This window comes from Crinia signifera, chromosome 6 (genome assembly GCF_055691185.1).
Source record: "Crinia signifera chromosome 6, ASM5569118v1, whole genome shotgun sequence".
Taxonomy (NCBI): Eukaryota; Metazoa; Chordata; class Amphibia; order Anura; family Myobatrachidae; genus Crinia; species Crinia signifera.
Window position 1 is genome coordinate 146,464,463 of NC_139222.1, and position 16,563 is coordinate 146,481,025.

Sequence of the window (16,563 nt, forward strand, 5' to 3'; positions counted from 1 at the left end):
CTGCTCAGTCAGCTGCAGAGGAAGTGTGAGTGGCAGGGAGGCAGAGGCAGTACAGAGCGAGAGCAAGATCCACTGCTTGCTGCATTTATCAATTGCATCCATCTGTATGAAAACAAGTTTTGGAGTGGCTGTATTTGGCTTTTTTATTATTATTAATATTATTATTATTTATTTATAAGGTGCCACAAGTGTTTTGCAGCGCTGTACAAAGCTTTATGATTGACATAATTTTCACCTATATATACAGCTCATTTATAAATGTATATAGCTATCGTTTGCATTGAAATGTCACTCTGCTACCGCTAGCATGACATGTTATGAACAGTATTTTGGAGCCAAATTCAGCTGTGTGGGTCCCATTCTTTAATTGTTGTCACATTTAGCTATTCACTTTAAAAACAATCTGATTTAAGTTAACATATATCTTAATGGGAGTTTATGTAGATCATAGTTGCCTACCCTCCTGCATTCTGCAGGAGACTCCCTGAAATAGCAGCTATCTCCCTCCCTCCCTCATTAGTCTAGCAATCTCCCTTATTTTCCCTAGCCCACATTAAACTGTTACATTTTTGGGGAAAAAAAGGAATGAGAGACAGATACAGTTACATTGAATCATCAGCACCATTTCCTGGCACTTTACCAAGTATAGTAGCTCTTACTAACCGTTTCGGGGCTCATGTACATTTGGATATAAGTAATTTTAAAAGACTCCACTCAGATATAGCAGTACACACCCATGATTTTTAGATGCCTTGTTGACAATCTTTTTTCACAATCTCTCCATATATGGAACTAGATACACCCTTTGGGTGGAGCATGACACGCCCCCTCAATGGGGCGCTATGCAAAATTCTACTACCAATTATAATCTCCCTGAAACTCTTTTTCAAAAGTAGGCAAGTATGATGTAGATGTTAGTTCATACATCTTAAGTAGGTGCAAGGTAGAAAAAAATCCCTATTTTAGGCAACATGTCACGCATGTTGATGCAAAAAGTGAAGAAATGTGTCCTTTAGTATTTATTTGCAACCAAATGAAGCAACAATTGAATTGCTCCATTGTACATCATCTAGTGACAGCCACTGGGAAAAACAATTGAATTACTGATTTTTTATTTTTTTTTCAAAATAGATGATCAGCAGCACTCTGGGCCTTATTTAGACCTGCTCCGCCCACCACCCTGACCACAAAATCAATAGGGGTCCCCTGTTATTGCTATAACCAGCACCGGGCTTTTGGCTCATTCCTGGTTCCCAATATACGGGGGACAAAAGGAGTCGGGGTCCCCCGTATTTCAGAAACCAGCACAGGGCTCCAGCAGCCATCAGGGTAATGCCACAGCCAGGGGACACTTATTATATAAGGTCCCGCGGCTAAAGCATTAAGCCTGTGGCTGGTAATCCCTGTCTAGGTCCCTGGGGGAGTGGGGACCCCCCCAATAAAGGGGTCCCCCCTGGCCTGGGCTTAAGACTGAAGCTGTATCCAGCACCCCTGGGTGGAGGGTGCTGGGCTCATAGTATAAAAATAAAGGTGTAAAAAAGGTTAAAAATAAGTATTTAGTTTTGTTATAGAACTACAACACCCAGCAAGCCTCCCCCACATGCAGGTACTTTTGAACCACAACTCCCAGCATGCAGGGCATTAGGGCTGCCATCACAGATTTTGGGGCACGGCCTGACAATATCAGCTAATGGAGAAAAAATAATTTGCTGGTCAGTGACCATCGAATGATTTATCGTCCGGGTGGCTGCACGCGAGGGGATATGTTTGCGTACACATCCCCTTGCACGCTAACAAGGGGTGGGGTGGGAATTCTGCGAGGCGGTGCTTACCTGTTCCATGGCTGTGTGTATACGTAGCCAGCAAACAGGCATGAATCGGGCCCTAGGATCGCTTCTCTCTCTCACCAGGCTCATGCTGCAGAAGTAAGGATGGTAAGTTTGATGGACCTTCATCTCCAATTCAGTATGTTCATATGCCTCTCTACAACAATGGTTACTCCAGTGCATCCTAGCCAGCTCTGTACCAGAGAACAGGTGCAGCAAAGCCCAAACCCTACAGCTGCGACGTGTATCAGGTGCAGCAGAACCCAAAACGTAATATTTATGTTAATGTTAACTCAATTTATAATATGAGAAGTTTTATTACCATTTTTTACTACTAGCTTTTCAAAGTCCCAGCAAAACACATTTCGGCAGCCATGTGTCTGTGCCTCTGACATTGTCTATGGTTCACATGTGCCAGTATTCATTGGATGCACTCTGTGCCGCCATTATACCACCTCAGCGCTGATCAGCACACTAATCTGAGGCTCTTATATGAATGCAAATGCCCACCCTGACACAGATGGTGCCAGTAAATTCTGTTTATAGTATAAGTGGCAGAGAATATGTACCTATATCTGACAAAGGCAATATGAATATGTAACCTACACTTTGTGAAAAAGTGGAGAGACAGCCACTACTTTAGGTGTATATCTAATGAAGCCCATACACCAGGGTTGCCGACCCTCCCGGAATTACCGGGAGTCTCCCGAAAATCGGGTCCCCCTCCCGGCCCCCCAGAAGGGTGGGCAACCCTCCCGGAATCAGGGGGACCCCCACTGAGCCCCCCAATCACGGCATTTAAATGTCGTAATTCGCAGGTCTCAGATGAGGGGGCGGAGGTAAAACGTCACACTCGTGTCATTTTAGCCCCGCCCCCTCCATGGAGATCAGTGATTTAGTCTAATTCCCGTAATGGGGGCGGGGCTTAATGACGTCACAGTCAAGCCCGCCCCCCCCCCCCAACCCTGCCATACACTAAGGCTTTATTGCAGGCATGTCCAACGTTGGCCCTCCAGATGTTTTGAAACTACACATCCCAGCATGCTTTGCAATAGTTTTAGCATTATCTAATAGCAAAACTGTGGCAAAAGCATGCTGGGATGTGTAGTTTCACAACATCTGGAGGACCAACATTGGACATGCCTGCTTTATTGCATACAATCCTTCACATCACAATGTCACATTGCAAAATATTATGTGCTGCACATAATATTTATGGAATTGCATGAGCCATCTCAAACCCGCCCACTGCAATCAGTGGGCGGGTTTGAGGAGTGGGGGCCGGAGCGCGGGTGGTTGTAGAGTGGTGACCGGAGAGCTGGCGGCAGGTGGAGCAAGGGCCAGAGCGATGGAGCGCAGCTCTGTGAAGGAGTGCAGGCGGCGGCAGGGCTCAGCAGCAGTGGCAGAATGTGAAAAAAATATTTAAAACACTGGGCTGCCCTCTGATTGGCTGAGCCTGCGCTCCTTCACAGCTACACACTATATGGAAGTACTTTATTAATACCTAGTTAAAAACCCATCAGTTTATGGCTTTGGATATGTACTTTCCCTTTGAGCTGTGACAGCTTTTACTTTCACTTTGAGCTGTGACAGTTGTTAGCCCACAAACTGTCCACCCCACCCCCAGTCCCTATCTGCTCATACCTCCAATCTATGTCTTCACAGCTCCCTCTTTCCATATCCAGCAAGTTTGATACAGATCAGTGTCCCTGCAAAAATAGCTTTCACTTTCTGTTATGATTTTTTTTTTTTTTAGCACACAAAATAGTTATTTGTTCTGTCGAGTGGCCTCTAGTGGTCAGTGGCAGTACTTCCCCTCATAGAGGTGAGGAGTAGTTAGCATTTCAAATATATAGATAAACCTAGACATCAGTTTGTCATTCCTGAAAACACATAATTGTGAGGAAATCATCCAATGTTTTAGAATAGGGAATTGTGAATAACCAAGCTTTGTCATTACCAGGGCTTGATTAAGGGTTCCAGGCAGAGGTGGATTTTCTACAAGGCAACCTAGGCTCCTGCTTGTCCCAAGGGGCCCGATAAATATATCCTGGCTGTCCAAAACGCTCCCAAAGGATCATTGTACAACTAACACATGATGTTATAACATCACACGGACCTCCGCACACTTTCAAAGTTCCTTTGATTTTCTTTGATAAGATGAAAACATGTTTGGTACACAAAATGGTTTCATCCACTGTATGCGGGCAGTCCGTTTACTATAAATGTTACACAGGTATTAAGCCTTCTTATAAAAGACCTAGGGCTAGATTCTCTAAGCTTCAAAAGTGATAAAATGGAGAGTGATAAACAGCCAGCCAATCAGCTCCTACCTGCCTTGTTACAGGCTGGGTTTGAAAAATGTCAGACAGGAGCTGATTGGCTGGCTGTTTATCACTCTCCATTTTATCACTTTTGAAGCTTAGAGAATCTGGCCCCAAGAGCCTGATTCAGTTTCGCACGCAATGCCGATGTTCACATAGCTGAGCATTTATCTGTGCACTCTGGTACTCTTTTAAAGCCGCCTGCAATCAGCAGCACACATATAGTGCTATGGATTGTTGGAGGAAGGGGGGCCCCAAACTATTATCTTGTCTAGGGTTCAATGAGGTCTAAATCCACCTCTGGTTCCAGATGCCCTTGTAATGCTCAGGGACTAGCCAGTCATACTGCCCATGTGCATGTAATGAAGGGTATATCATACAACTGGCATGTGACTTAAGGTTTAGGCTGGCCAGCTGGCAATGTACATAAAGTAATGGTACCATCAGTAAGTTACATTGGCACAGCCATCTGGCAGTCATCCCCCACTCCCCCACAGTACATAAGGACAGGTGATCGCTAACAAGCATGGAATAAAATAGCCTTAATTGTATTTCATGGCTGTCACCTACAAGATTTCTAGGTTATCATACCTATACATTGAAACGCTTTGGAGGATGATGAATGCCTAATTAGAATATAGAATTAGAAAGTATTTATCTAGAGAATCATCTCAACATAACATCAATATTGATATATGTAATGACCTGAGATGGTCACCATATTACTTTAAAAAAGTATAACATTGTGTTAATTGATACAGTTCTTGAGGACCATGTTTGGGAACCGCTGGTAAAGGCACTTACACATACCTCATGCTGGGTGCACAAGCTCCGTCAGAAACAGGAGTCCTGGAGATATGAGCATGACTCATTGTTATAGCATGGATGTCTGACTCTGGTTACATGCATGCAAATAACACTTCAACACTCACACAAAATGGTCATGCAGTTGATACCCAGAAATGGGCATTTCACAGACACAGAGACATAGCTGAGCACGGAACCTCCGTAACGGTGTACATGAATTATGTATTGCATCCTTTGCAATTGTTTTGGTGATGCATGCACAGTATGCTGATAGTCACAAAACAATTCATAATCAGGCATTATAAGTGTAATATTTATAAATAGCACATTCATTTTGGTTTGGCAGTTTGGATGTTTCACAATATAACAGCACAAAAATAAGAAAAGACAAGTGTTGCAGACAAGTCCTTTTATTTCTAGTGTATGCAGTTAAGAGTTCAGATAACATTTACTAAGCTTGTTGATATGGGGACCATTTAATACAACAAATAATACATTGTGGGTAATGGTGTTCTTTGTCTAGTGGTCTTGTATCTACTGGGTTTGGTAATGTTGTTTTAGATGTTTTGGGCCTGATTCAGTATGGATGGCTTACGATTAACTGCTTGCAATCGCTTAACAGATGCGATCCATAGCGCCACAAATGCCGGAGGACGTGCATACCACCTTCTCACTGCTTTTGTTATTGCTAAAATCTGTGATGCAATTGCGGTTTTAGAGGTAACATTGAGATGCACCTGTGTGTCTGCGGCTCGAGTAAGTCTAACCTAGGCCAAGGAAACTGCTCCTATCGGAGTAATCCTTGGCCTAGCCATAACAGGAAAATGGTGCCTTCCGTCCAAGCAGTGACGTAGCTCCCAGAGGCAATGGAGTCGGCAGCATCAGGGCTCCAAGCCCTTAAAGGGCACCTGCATGTACAGCAGCACATTTATGGTTCACAGTGGGCTCCAAGTGTGACTGCTGCTCATCCAATGGAGCTCTGTGGCTCACCTGCATCTGTTTATTATTAACTATAAACAGATCTATCCCAGAAGCCCTGCTAACACCTGTCGATTGCTGTGCTCACCAATTGACAATGCACCTGCCGTTGGACTGTGAGATGGGACCTGCTGGAGAACACTGATACAATATTGTATATTCAATGCCATTGTGGCAAGCTATGACGGCAAGCAGTGACTATTGCTCGCCATCATAGCCCTCCCCAGTATTCAACCCACCCCCCTGCACTTGCCATTTTGACCTCGCTGTTTCTAAAAAGCGAGGTGGAAATGGCGAGTGAAGCCGTCAAAACGGCAAGGTCGCAGCTAAATGCAGCGGGCTCCCTGCATTTGTGGTGAACCTCGCAGTTCGGGAGAATCCTCGCTGTCCTCTGATGGCGAGGATTTCGCCGTAAACATAGAATAGAGGCCGGCAAGGGGGTTAGACGGCAAGGATGGCTTGTTTTTGGCGAGGATCACCAAATACCAGGCATCCTTGCCATACAAACCCCCTTGCCGGCCGCATTGCATATACCCCTATATGCTGACTCTGACGCACTGGGTCCAGAGTTGGAGCTATACTAATTGACTGCGGGCTCTGGTCTTTGTAGACCAGCTGATCGTGCTATCTGTATAATTCTGTAAGTCATATGTGTTTATATATGTGTGTGCACATACACACACACACACACACACCATATTTGTGTTTGCTTTTTTTATTTAAGTGGTGCACCAAACTTCAACTTGCCTCCGGGTGACTGGTTTGAACTTGCCTCTGCGTCCACATGTCTGTAAATGCTGACTGCCTTTGGCCCTCCCCCCAATCTCCTCTGCCTGTCAATCAGGCAGAGACATTGGTTGCATGCAGGCCCGGCGACAGGGGGATCAAAGGGGACAGCTGACCCGGGCCCGACCATTTGAGGGGCCCCGGAGCTGCCCTCCCCACGCCATCCAACAGCTTAGATCCCTGCAGCGTCTTGCAGGCGTCAGCTCAATCAGCTCAGCTAGCCACACTGCCCTGCCGTGGGGCTTGGCTGCCCCCCCACCACACCCACTCGGAGGGATGTGGGCAGAGCTACAAAGAGCTGAATGGGGCGGAGCTACACAGAGCACAGGGCTCAATGGGGGTGGAGCTACAGGGCACTCACAAAGTTGCTGCTGCCTGAGCAAGAAGAGAGGCTGCTGCAGTTCCAGGAACTTCCAGGCAGGGATGTCCAGCCAGTAAGACTGCACCCTGCTGGTGTTTCTGAGGTAAGAGTAAGTGGTGTGTGTGCATATATGTGGGGTGGGTTACGGTTAGGGTTCGGGGGGAGGTAAGGGTTAGGTTACAGCATACCAGGGTTGGCACTAGTGAGGAGAGACAGGATTAGACTGCAGGGGGGGGGGGGGGGGGTTAGGTATCATGTCAGTGTAATAGAGCACAGGCCAGGGCATGAGGGAGTGCGTAAGTATGAAAGCAAGAGCTGCATGGTGAGGGAGTGCATCAATGTAATATAGCGCAGGCCGTGGGGTGAGGGAGTGCTGCGGGTGAGTTAGTATGTCAGTGTGATAGAGCGCAGGCTGCAGGGTGAGGGAGCATGTCAATTGATATAGCACAGGCTGCAGAGTGAGGGAGAGCATCAGTGTGATAGAACGCAGGGTGAAGGACAGCGCCAGTTTGCTAAAGAGCAGATCACTGGGTGAAGAAGTGCGTTAGCATGATAGAACACAGGCCGCAGGGTGAGGGAGCACATCAGTTTGATAGAGCACAGGCCACAGGGTGAGGGAGTGCATTAGTGTGATAGAACACAAGCCATGAGCGAGGGAGTGCGTCCGTATGCTAAAGCACAGACCGTGTTGTGAGGGAGCATTTCAATTGATAGAGCGCATGGTGAGGGAAGGCATCAATGTGATAGAGCACACCCCTCCAGTAATGGGCATGTGCTTCTAGTTTATGTCCCAGCAAAGGGGGTTAATAGTGTTTAAGGAGGCCCTGAGAGATATCAATGTATGGGGCTCCAAAATTTATGTTGCCAGCCCTGGTTGCATGACCCTATCTTTGCATGCTATTGCAGGATCCGATCTTTGCATGTGCAGAATGGGTCCAGCGCAGTCATCCAACCATCGGGAAACTGCGCGACTGATCGCTTATGTGATCAGTCCTGAATCAGGCCCTTTGTCCAGTACATTGATCTGGATATATTGGACTCTCCAAACCTGGTTGATACAAGAAATGCAACTGAGGTAAAACAACCTATATGAATTAAGGCAAATAATAAACCCAGATCTCCAGGGCTACAGTAATTGCAGTTCTACTAGGTGGAGGGATACCATGTTTCTAGCATGCACGACACAGAGCACATAAATGAATCCTACATCTGTATTCCAAATAGACTTTATATGTTCCCTGCTTGCCAAGGGAATAGGCTTGTATTCATTCTTCACCACTGCTGACTATACTGCACAGACTGTAAAAAAAAAAAAAAACATATTATAATGTAACAAGTAAGCCGCCAGCTTTCATTACAGTACAGTTGGATGCAGATACATAACCACCTCCCTGTATAAAGAATAATCAAGCTTCTAGATAAATTTAAAAAAAGCAAAAATCCCCTGAAATGTACTTCTACCCATCCATTATTTATGTCATATTAGTGAAGCAATCATGTGAAGATCAAGTTTATAATTGGAGTCCTGGTTTCCTTATGATACAGTATAGTGCCGAGGCAGTCTTAACACTTAAGGAGCATACACACTACTATACAATATTGTTAATGAACAATATCTATCTCTTTTTTTTTTTTAAAGGAGAAGTTTAACAAAGCAATATACTTCCCATAGGCTATTGTGGTTGCTCTCAAGTACTCCAGCAGTTACTGTCCTGTCAATGCCTCTTGTACTGCATGTATTAGTATTCGACATAAAGAACTTGTTAAATTACATGTTATTCATTAATCATATAAAATTAGATATTTTATCAACTGCAATATTAATCAATTGTCTGATTGTGTGTCTCTGAATTACTGCCATCTGTTGGCAGCGAGTGAAACTACATCTCTTTCTCTCTCACACATGCATAAACACAGAGCAGAGCAGCTTTCAAAGCATTTGCTTCGAGTGGGCTTACTAGTAAAATATATACTTTACTTCTGTGATTACTGTACTAGATCTGGTGCCAACTTTCTCTGCTGTAGATTTCAAAAGACTAGAATAAGCAACCAGAATGACTAGACTTGAATGTGTAGGCAACCCACACCAGCTGAACCTCCTGAATACACTAGGGGTGTAAAAACATTTGGCATTCATGAATAGGGTCGAACATGGAGATGCAAGAAGGCAAACCCACCACAGGTGACAAGATCATGGAACACATTCAAAGTCTCACTGAGATAAGAAGAGATATAAGAGACATGAGACAGGTATGGCCAGTAATCAGAAGTAAGGGTACTTCTTTACTTTCACGGCGCCAGCATGGCGCCGTGCGTCTGAGTCCCCTTGCGGGCTCGGTGGCTCGCTACGCTCGCCACGCTATTTAAAATCAACTCCATGCCAACATGGATAGTGGAGGCATGGCGTTAAGTTCCTTTATTTTACATAGTTTGTGGTGAGCGTAGAAGCCGGAAGTAGCACGGCGCCATGCTGGCGCCGTGAAAGTAAAGAAGTACCGAAGTAAGGAATGGCATCCAAAATGTAAAGCCAGGAAGGCTGAGGACTTACCATTTTGATGCATGAGGGAGGCCTATTTGTCGGTGATGCAGACAAGGAGGTCACATTGAATTAAATTGTCAACCGTCCTTGAGAAGTTCAAAGAGAGTAGGAACACTACAAAGAACTAACCAGTGAGACACAGGCCCACGCATGTTGTTGCAGAACCAACTTTGAATGTTTGATGTACCTTCTGAAAGTGATTCAGAAACAGAGCCAAATTCAGCAAAAGTGGTCTGGTGCACATCTCTACACAGGAGGAACCAGGGTCGGGAACAGAAATTTGGTTTAAAATCACACAAAGCAGGTCAGGGGATTAGGTGCAGAGTAAGATTTAGGCCTATACTCCAGTGCTTGCCAATGTTCTTATTTTTTATAGGGAGTTGCATTTATATTTGTCAATAAACATAACATCACATTTGGCAGGCATTTCCCCATAAATATAAGGCAGAGAGATGTACTTGTCCCATTGTCAATTGTTGGGACTGATATTCAGCAGCTGGGGAAGAAGTCAACATCCAGAAGGAGGACCACTAGCTAAACACTTCAGTGCAGTTGTTGACCTCAGACTCCTGCCCACAGTGGAATTTCCATAGCATGAGGTGACCAGTGCTGCCAGATGCAGTAAGTGAACCCTGAGCTCTGGCATGCTTTCATATTACCACTCCAAAGTCCCCTAAAAAGGCTTATCTGGAAACTTTTGGTGGAATTTCTGAAAAAGTTAACAGAGTATGGAATTCACATGATTTAACCCAGCTAATTTCTTCAGGGCCAAACCGATTCCAATCCACCAGATACTAAGGAGATCCTTCGAAAACCGTGGAGTCGAGAATTTCTCCTTCTGTCTGTCCTTCTGTCTGATGGTCAACTGGACTGAAAGCAGGAGGACCTCTTTATGTTGACAAGAGGAAATTTTAGTGTAGCCAGAATTAATTTACTTGAAGAACTTGGAAGCAACCAATAAACCTATGAGCTGACTTCATGGTAGGTACTTTCAGTCAAAGATGTCTAATTGCTAGCCAGAGACTATCATCTGTTTTAAACAAGGAAGAACTTGTACTGAGCAGATGCTTTGTCTAAATCCCTTTTTGTCTCACTCCAGATATTAGTAAAGCATTGAACAGTGTCACAAGCGGCTGGCATTTTTTTATTAAGGAAGCCAATCCCGGGAATGGTAGCTAATGCAGCCGTAGCATGACCATCACTCCCCCTTACGTCGTTCCCTTTCCCCCGGCAATGGGTCCCCACCGCCGTCTATATTTTTTTTTTGGGGGGGGGGGTGTTGCATATTCTCTGCGAATTTGTGTCACCCACCTCAGGCAGGGAAAACCAAATCCCTGAATGCAGCCTCCTTTTCACTGAACCTAACAGGGCCGGCGCCACCACTAGGCAAATCTAGGCATTTGCCTAGGGCGCCGGCCACTGGAGGGCGGCATTTTGCCCCCCCCCCCCCCCCGTGCTGCGGGGGTACCTGTCCTGCGGCGCTGTGTATTTAAAGCTGGCGGCAGAGGCAGCGGGGGTCCCTGCACTCAATAAGAAATTGTGAAAACACTGTCCGCACGGCGCACGCTGATCTCAGCCAATCAGCGTGCGGACAGTGTTTTCACAACAGAAGCGCTTCCACATAGCCCGGCGGAAGCGCTCGTTATTTCTTATTGAGTGCAGGACCCCCGCTGCCTCCGCCGCCAGCGTTAAATACACATCGCCGCAGGACAGGTACCCCCCCCCTCCCCCGGGGCGCCCCCACCCTGACTCGCCTGGGGCGCTCCGGTGCCTTGCACCGGCCCTGGAACCTAATTGAATAACCTAAAAAAATGAAATCAGGAAAAATAGCTATAAACAGTCAATGGTTCTTCAGGGCTAATTGGATACCCCCTTAATGTTTTTGTTTCCTGGGCAGAAGGTGTGATGACTAGGTTGAATTGGTCAAACAACAATGACAATCTGTCCTGGCAACAATGAACTCTTTTGAGGTATAACAGATTTTTGTGATCTGTTTAGACCTTCTTATGGAATTTTGCTCCTTCCAGCAATTTTTGCCATTCTTGTAAAGTCAGTATTAGCTCTTTGTCCCCTACTTCATGATGGTTTTCACCAGGGACGGGTTCGGATCATTTGGTCAAATGCATTATGGTAGAATGTCATTACATCGAATCCATTAGGTCGAATTGCTAAAAGGTCGACATGATTCTAGGTCGACATGGGAAAAGGTCGAAATGATTCTAGGTCGAAAGGTCATTAGTTCGACAGGTCATAAGGTCGACAAGGTCATTAGTTCGACATTGTCTAGGTCGACATTCACAAAGTCGACATGGGGTTTTTCACTGTTTTTTTACCTGAATGTCAACACAGTCGACATGGACACAGTTTAAAGTGCACTGCATCCCCTCGCATCGCTCGCTGCGCTCGCTATGCGTCGGGCACGGTGCCTCGCTACGCTCGGCACACTATTTTATTCTCCCACCACGCCCTAGTGGATGGTAGGGCATGAAATACCGCCTGTCGGCACATGTCGGCTCAAAAAACAGTGAAAAACCCCATGTCGACTTTGTGAATGTCGACCTAGACAATGTCGACCTAATGACCTTGTCGACCTAATGACCTGTCGAACTAATGACCTTTCGACCTAGAATCATTTCGACTTTTTCCCATGTCGACCTAGAATCATGTCGACCTTTTAGCAATTCGACCTAATGGATTCGATGTAATGACATTCTACCATAATGCATTCGACCAAATGACCGCATCCCGTTTGGAGCTGGTGTCATACTTTTGTCTCTCAGGCCCTCTTACTGAACCTCAGTCCTGCTGCTGATGCACTCACTGGCCTGTCTCTGCAGGCCAGTCATCTTACAATATTTATGTTTGTTTCCATTTCAGTATGGAATGCATGGGAACTGCATTCCATCTTTCCTGATGTCTTCTGAGACCATTGCAGCATGAATCCTGTATCCAGTCCCAATGCAGTGAACCCTATATAAACTTTTCCCTTAATTTAGAACATTGCCAGGTGAACTAATCATCTGAGGACATTCCAGGCTCCTTTATCTTCAAAAATGGAGCACCATTGAAACATTGCTGAAACATTTGAATTATCACTCTATAAATCTAAGCATAACTGCCAAGTGTGCATTTATTTAATATATTGATCCACATAATTGTTTTCTGTGTCATTTTACAATATTTCAGAGTATTTAATCAGGATTCCTTCTATGAACAAAAACTTAAAAACATGTCCATGAATTAGTGCGCACAGCGTATATCTTAAACTACTATTAAAAATGAAAAGTCCTCTAAATAACATTAAAATATGCATTAGATGGAGTTTGTCAAACAATTATCTGAAAAACCTCGCTCTAATTATTTTACTTTTAAGTGAAAAATCCCCATTATATGAGCGGTTAACACTGGAAAACATACTCACATTGTATCGGTCATTCAATTTTGCTGTGTATTCATCTTCATTATAGGTTTTTGGTGGGTAGTATGTTCCTTGAGCACAATGCTTACAAATCTTATCTGATGGAAAAATCAGTACATCATTTCTGTTAGTTGTAGACAATCATATTTGGTGTCTGACTTTTGCTGGCCACACATCAGACCAACTTTCATCCAACCATCCAACTAGTTGAATAGATGGAATAGAAATATGGTACTGGATGGGTTTGCTCACAAACCCAGGAAAATGGACAAAAACATTCAGTAACTTTAATTCAATCAAACAGATCAAACTACATTACTTTGTCTGAGTGACAGGGTTTTTCCGTTTCTACATTTTCGGACCAAATTATTGAATTACAAATTACATTTGCTCCCATCCGGTACCATATTTTTATTCCATCCAACCAACTAGTTGGATGGTTGGATGAAAGTTGGTCTGATGTGTGGCCAGCATAACACTGCTTTGGTGCTGACCAAGGACAACTGGCAAAATGTAAGCTCTTCTAACCTGGCATTGGCTTGGAGGGTTCAGCAAAAGTGCTCATTTGTTTGGAGGCGTGTCCAGTGGACTGAACAGTATTTTCCAGCTGTCAAAAGAAATGTTAGAATTATGTCACATCTCCAAAGCATTTGCATTTGTACTTATATGCGCCAAAATACTGGTACTATGCAATACCAGGGAACACAATAAAAAACTCAAACAGCACGAATTAAAGATCATACTGAGGGGGAAAATTACTAAAATGTGTATTCTTCTTCACATGTGATGTTGCTATGGGCATCCAATCAGAATTGACTTCTTATTTATTTAGCACCCTCTAGAAGATAGTAGACATGATCTGATTGGTTGCCCATAGCAACATCACATTGCGAAGTGAAGTAGAATACACATCTTAGTAAATTTACCACTGCATGTCTAAGGAAATTACAGCTTTTGCCATTATACCCAGTGGGAAATAGTAACACTGGCGAGATAAATTGAGATTGTTTTTCCAGACTTGACGAAAGAATTAACTGATGTCTTATTTCCTTGGCCAAATTGTATACCTCTCTGAAAGGGGCACACTTGGAAGGAACGGGGGCTTCTTGATGTCGGGGAACTCTCCACAACATCTTGTAGCAGCATGTAATGAGAAGCTACTTTTAATAAATTGCCTGAAAACATGAAAAGGACAGTCTAGTTGTTGAAGCATTTGTTTTTTCTAGTGTATTTGTAGTACTTGCAGCCTCCCTTTTTAGCTGATTATTTTCTCTTTTGGTTGTTTGCTTGTTCATTGTTTTGATTGTGTTAGAGGTCACGATGCACAGGCCACACACCCGATTCACCTGCCCCCAGCCACTCTGGCCCGCCTCCCAGCCACCCACCCACCCATCCACCCAGCTAAGCGCACCGACCTGGCACCCACCCATACCCAATCATGCAGGTAAATATGTGGGGTGGGGAGATGGAGAAGAAAGACTCTCTTTTTTTTTTTTTTACATGTATTGATTAAAAGCTAAATTTTACTATCAAAACCATACCTCAACTGGGGATTATGGGAACTCGTTTGTAGGCTCCCCTTTTTTCCCCTTGCATTGTTTACTACCAATCAACCAGCAGTTCAACATTAGCGTGCTTCTCATCCATGAGGAGTACCAATCAGCCAATTTGGCATCATATAAACAAGTGAAATGTGTGGTCACCTCAATTGACACCTCCATGTAACTACAATCAAAATATTACTTTTTGAACACACAGATTACCTTGCGTAATCTGAGATAAAGAGTGCCCCCAAAAAAGAGAGTCTTTCTTCTCCATTTCTCTATAAACTTCAATTACTCTCCTGGGTGCACCTCCACATCTTAAACTTTAGGAGAAGGGCTAACCCCCTCCCTTACTATCAACTGCTATAGTGGAATCTAACATTTCTATACTTTATTTATTTTTCTACTCAACCTAACCTGTGCACCGGTCGCCATCCCCTTTCCCCTGCCCCTTGACAATTAAATATGTGGGGTGGCCATGGCATGTTTTTTTATTAAGGAAGCCAATCCCAGGATTGGCTTCCCTAGCTTCAATGTGTAAGAAAATGGCTGCATTGAGTGGGTGTGTGCGCCGATATTTCGGTCTGTTGGAAAAATTGGCACACATTTAATAGCCCCCTAAAATTGCTGTTGTGGACACGCACAATATACATTATAAAGATATTGACAAATGTACAATGACTGTAGTTTAATATTTGCCAAGAACCTGATTCCTTTGTGAAGTATTTAGTTACTGAAACGCTCCTATAATTTTCAGCGCTGAAAACGATAGCCCTCTTGCTGTATTGTATGTCAAAGCAGTTTGCTTGCTGTGGTGTCTAGGTGCTATATTGGAACAACGACTGCAAGTGCCATGACTTGTAATGTGATTCTGTCATTGTAACAGAATTCCACCACTTAGAAGAGCATGACTAATCTAATCACAATAATATTCACTCACTATTGCCCAGAATTCTCCCTAGCAAATGAACCAAATAAATGTCATTATGCCAGTAATGTAAAACAAAAAATAATAATAAATAATAATAATAGCACTTCATACGTTTAATAAATGTCTCAATATTACACCAGATTTCTAGTCACAAGAGGCCTGCAGTATATGGAAGTGTATGATTTTCCCCTATTTTTACTCTTATGATATGGCCCATAATTATATACTACTCAGTTCCTGACCATATAATAAGAGTCATCTTTTGACAGAAAAAAATCCTGCCCCATTTCACAGAAAGAACCTTATTCTGGTCAGTTCGCAGCCGGCTTTCATTCGCATAGGGACTGATGTTTGACGTATGCACATGAGATGTTTGACGTATGCACATGCTCAACCGAATTTCTGCGCATGTGCATACGCCGGCTGTGGCCATGGGGTGTGCGGTGACGGCGGACAGTCGCACCCATGAGAATGCCCAGGAGGGACACAATGCTCTATTTCTGACTTTCCTCTTAATTAATGATTGCCATCACCTGTTTTAAACAAGCTAATTGAGAAAACAGGTGTTTCAACACAGGTGATGGCAATCATACATTACGGTCCAGAAACAGAGCATTGTGTCCCTCCTGGAGAGGGTCATGTTGGGGGGTATGCAGATGTCAGCTGCCCGCCCACTTCCTCCTGAGCGTGCACACAAATCTAAGTGACCTGAGAGTCACTTAGATATGTGTGCCTGGTACACATCGTTCGATGGTCAACGACCATAATATTATGCAGGGGTTACCCACAGGCTGCGGATGGATGTTTATGTAGAGCCCCGTACACATGGGGGAGATATATTGCTCAGCAATATATTGCTAGCAATACATTGCTGAGCAATATATTGCCCAGTGTCTCCTTTTCATCAGCGACCAGAGATTAGAATGGGTCTGAAAACGGGAGTGCGCACCCAGCGATTTATCGCCGGGGCACACTTCCACCACTGGCAATATGGTCGCCAGCGAGCATATTTCCAGCGATTTCAGCCCCTATCGCCCCCGTCAGTACAC

At 44.3% G+C, this 16,563-nt stretch overlaps 1 protein-coding gene across 2 annotated transcripts in view; it reads right to left on the bottom strand.

Moving 5' to 3' along the window:
- Positions 1–7,327: 7,327 nt before the first annotated feature.
- CCDC200 (coiled-coil domain containing 200) overlaps positions 7,328–16,563 on the bottom strand; it is a 140,710-nt gene continuing 131,474 nt past the window's right edge. For both annotated transcript variants that reach the window (XM_083147570.1, XM_083147569.1), the window contains exons 3-5: positions 13,568–13,646; positions 13,043–13,137; positions 7,328–8,381 (exon numbers count right to left, since the gene is read on the bottom strand). In XM_083147570.1, the coding sequence (XP_083003696.1) occupies positions 8,355–8,381; positions 13,043–13,137; positions 13,568–13,646 (201 nt within the window). In that variant the 3' untranslated portion in view covers positions 7,328–8,354. The remainder of the gene's footprint in view (positions 8,382–13,042; positions 13,138–13,567; positions 13,647–16,563) is intronic.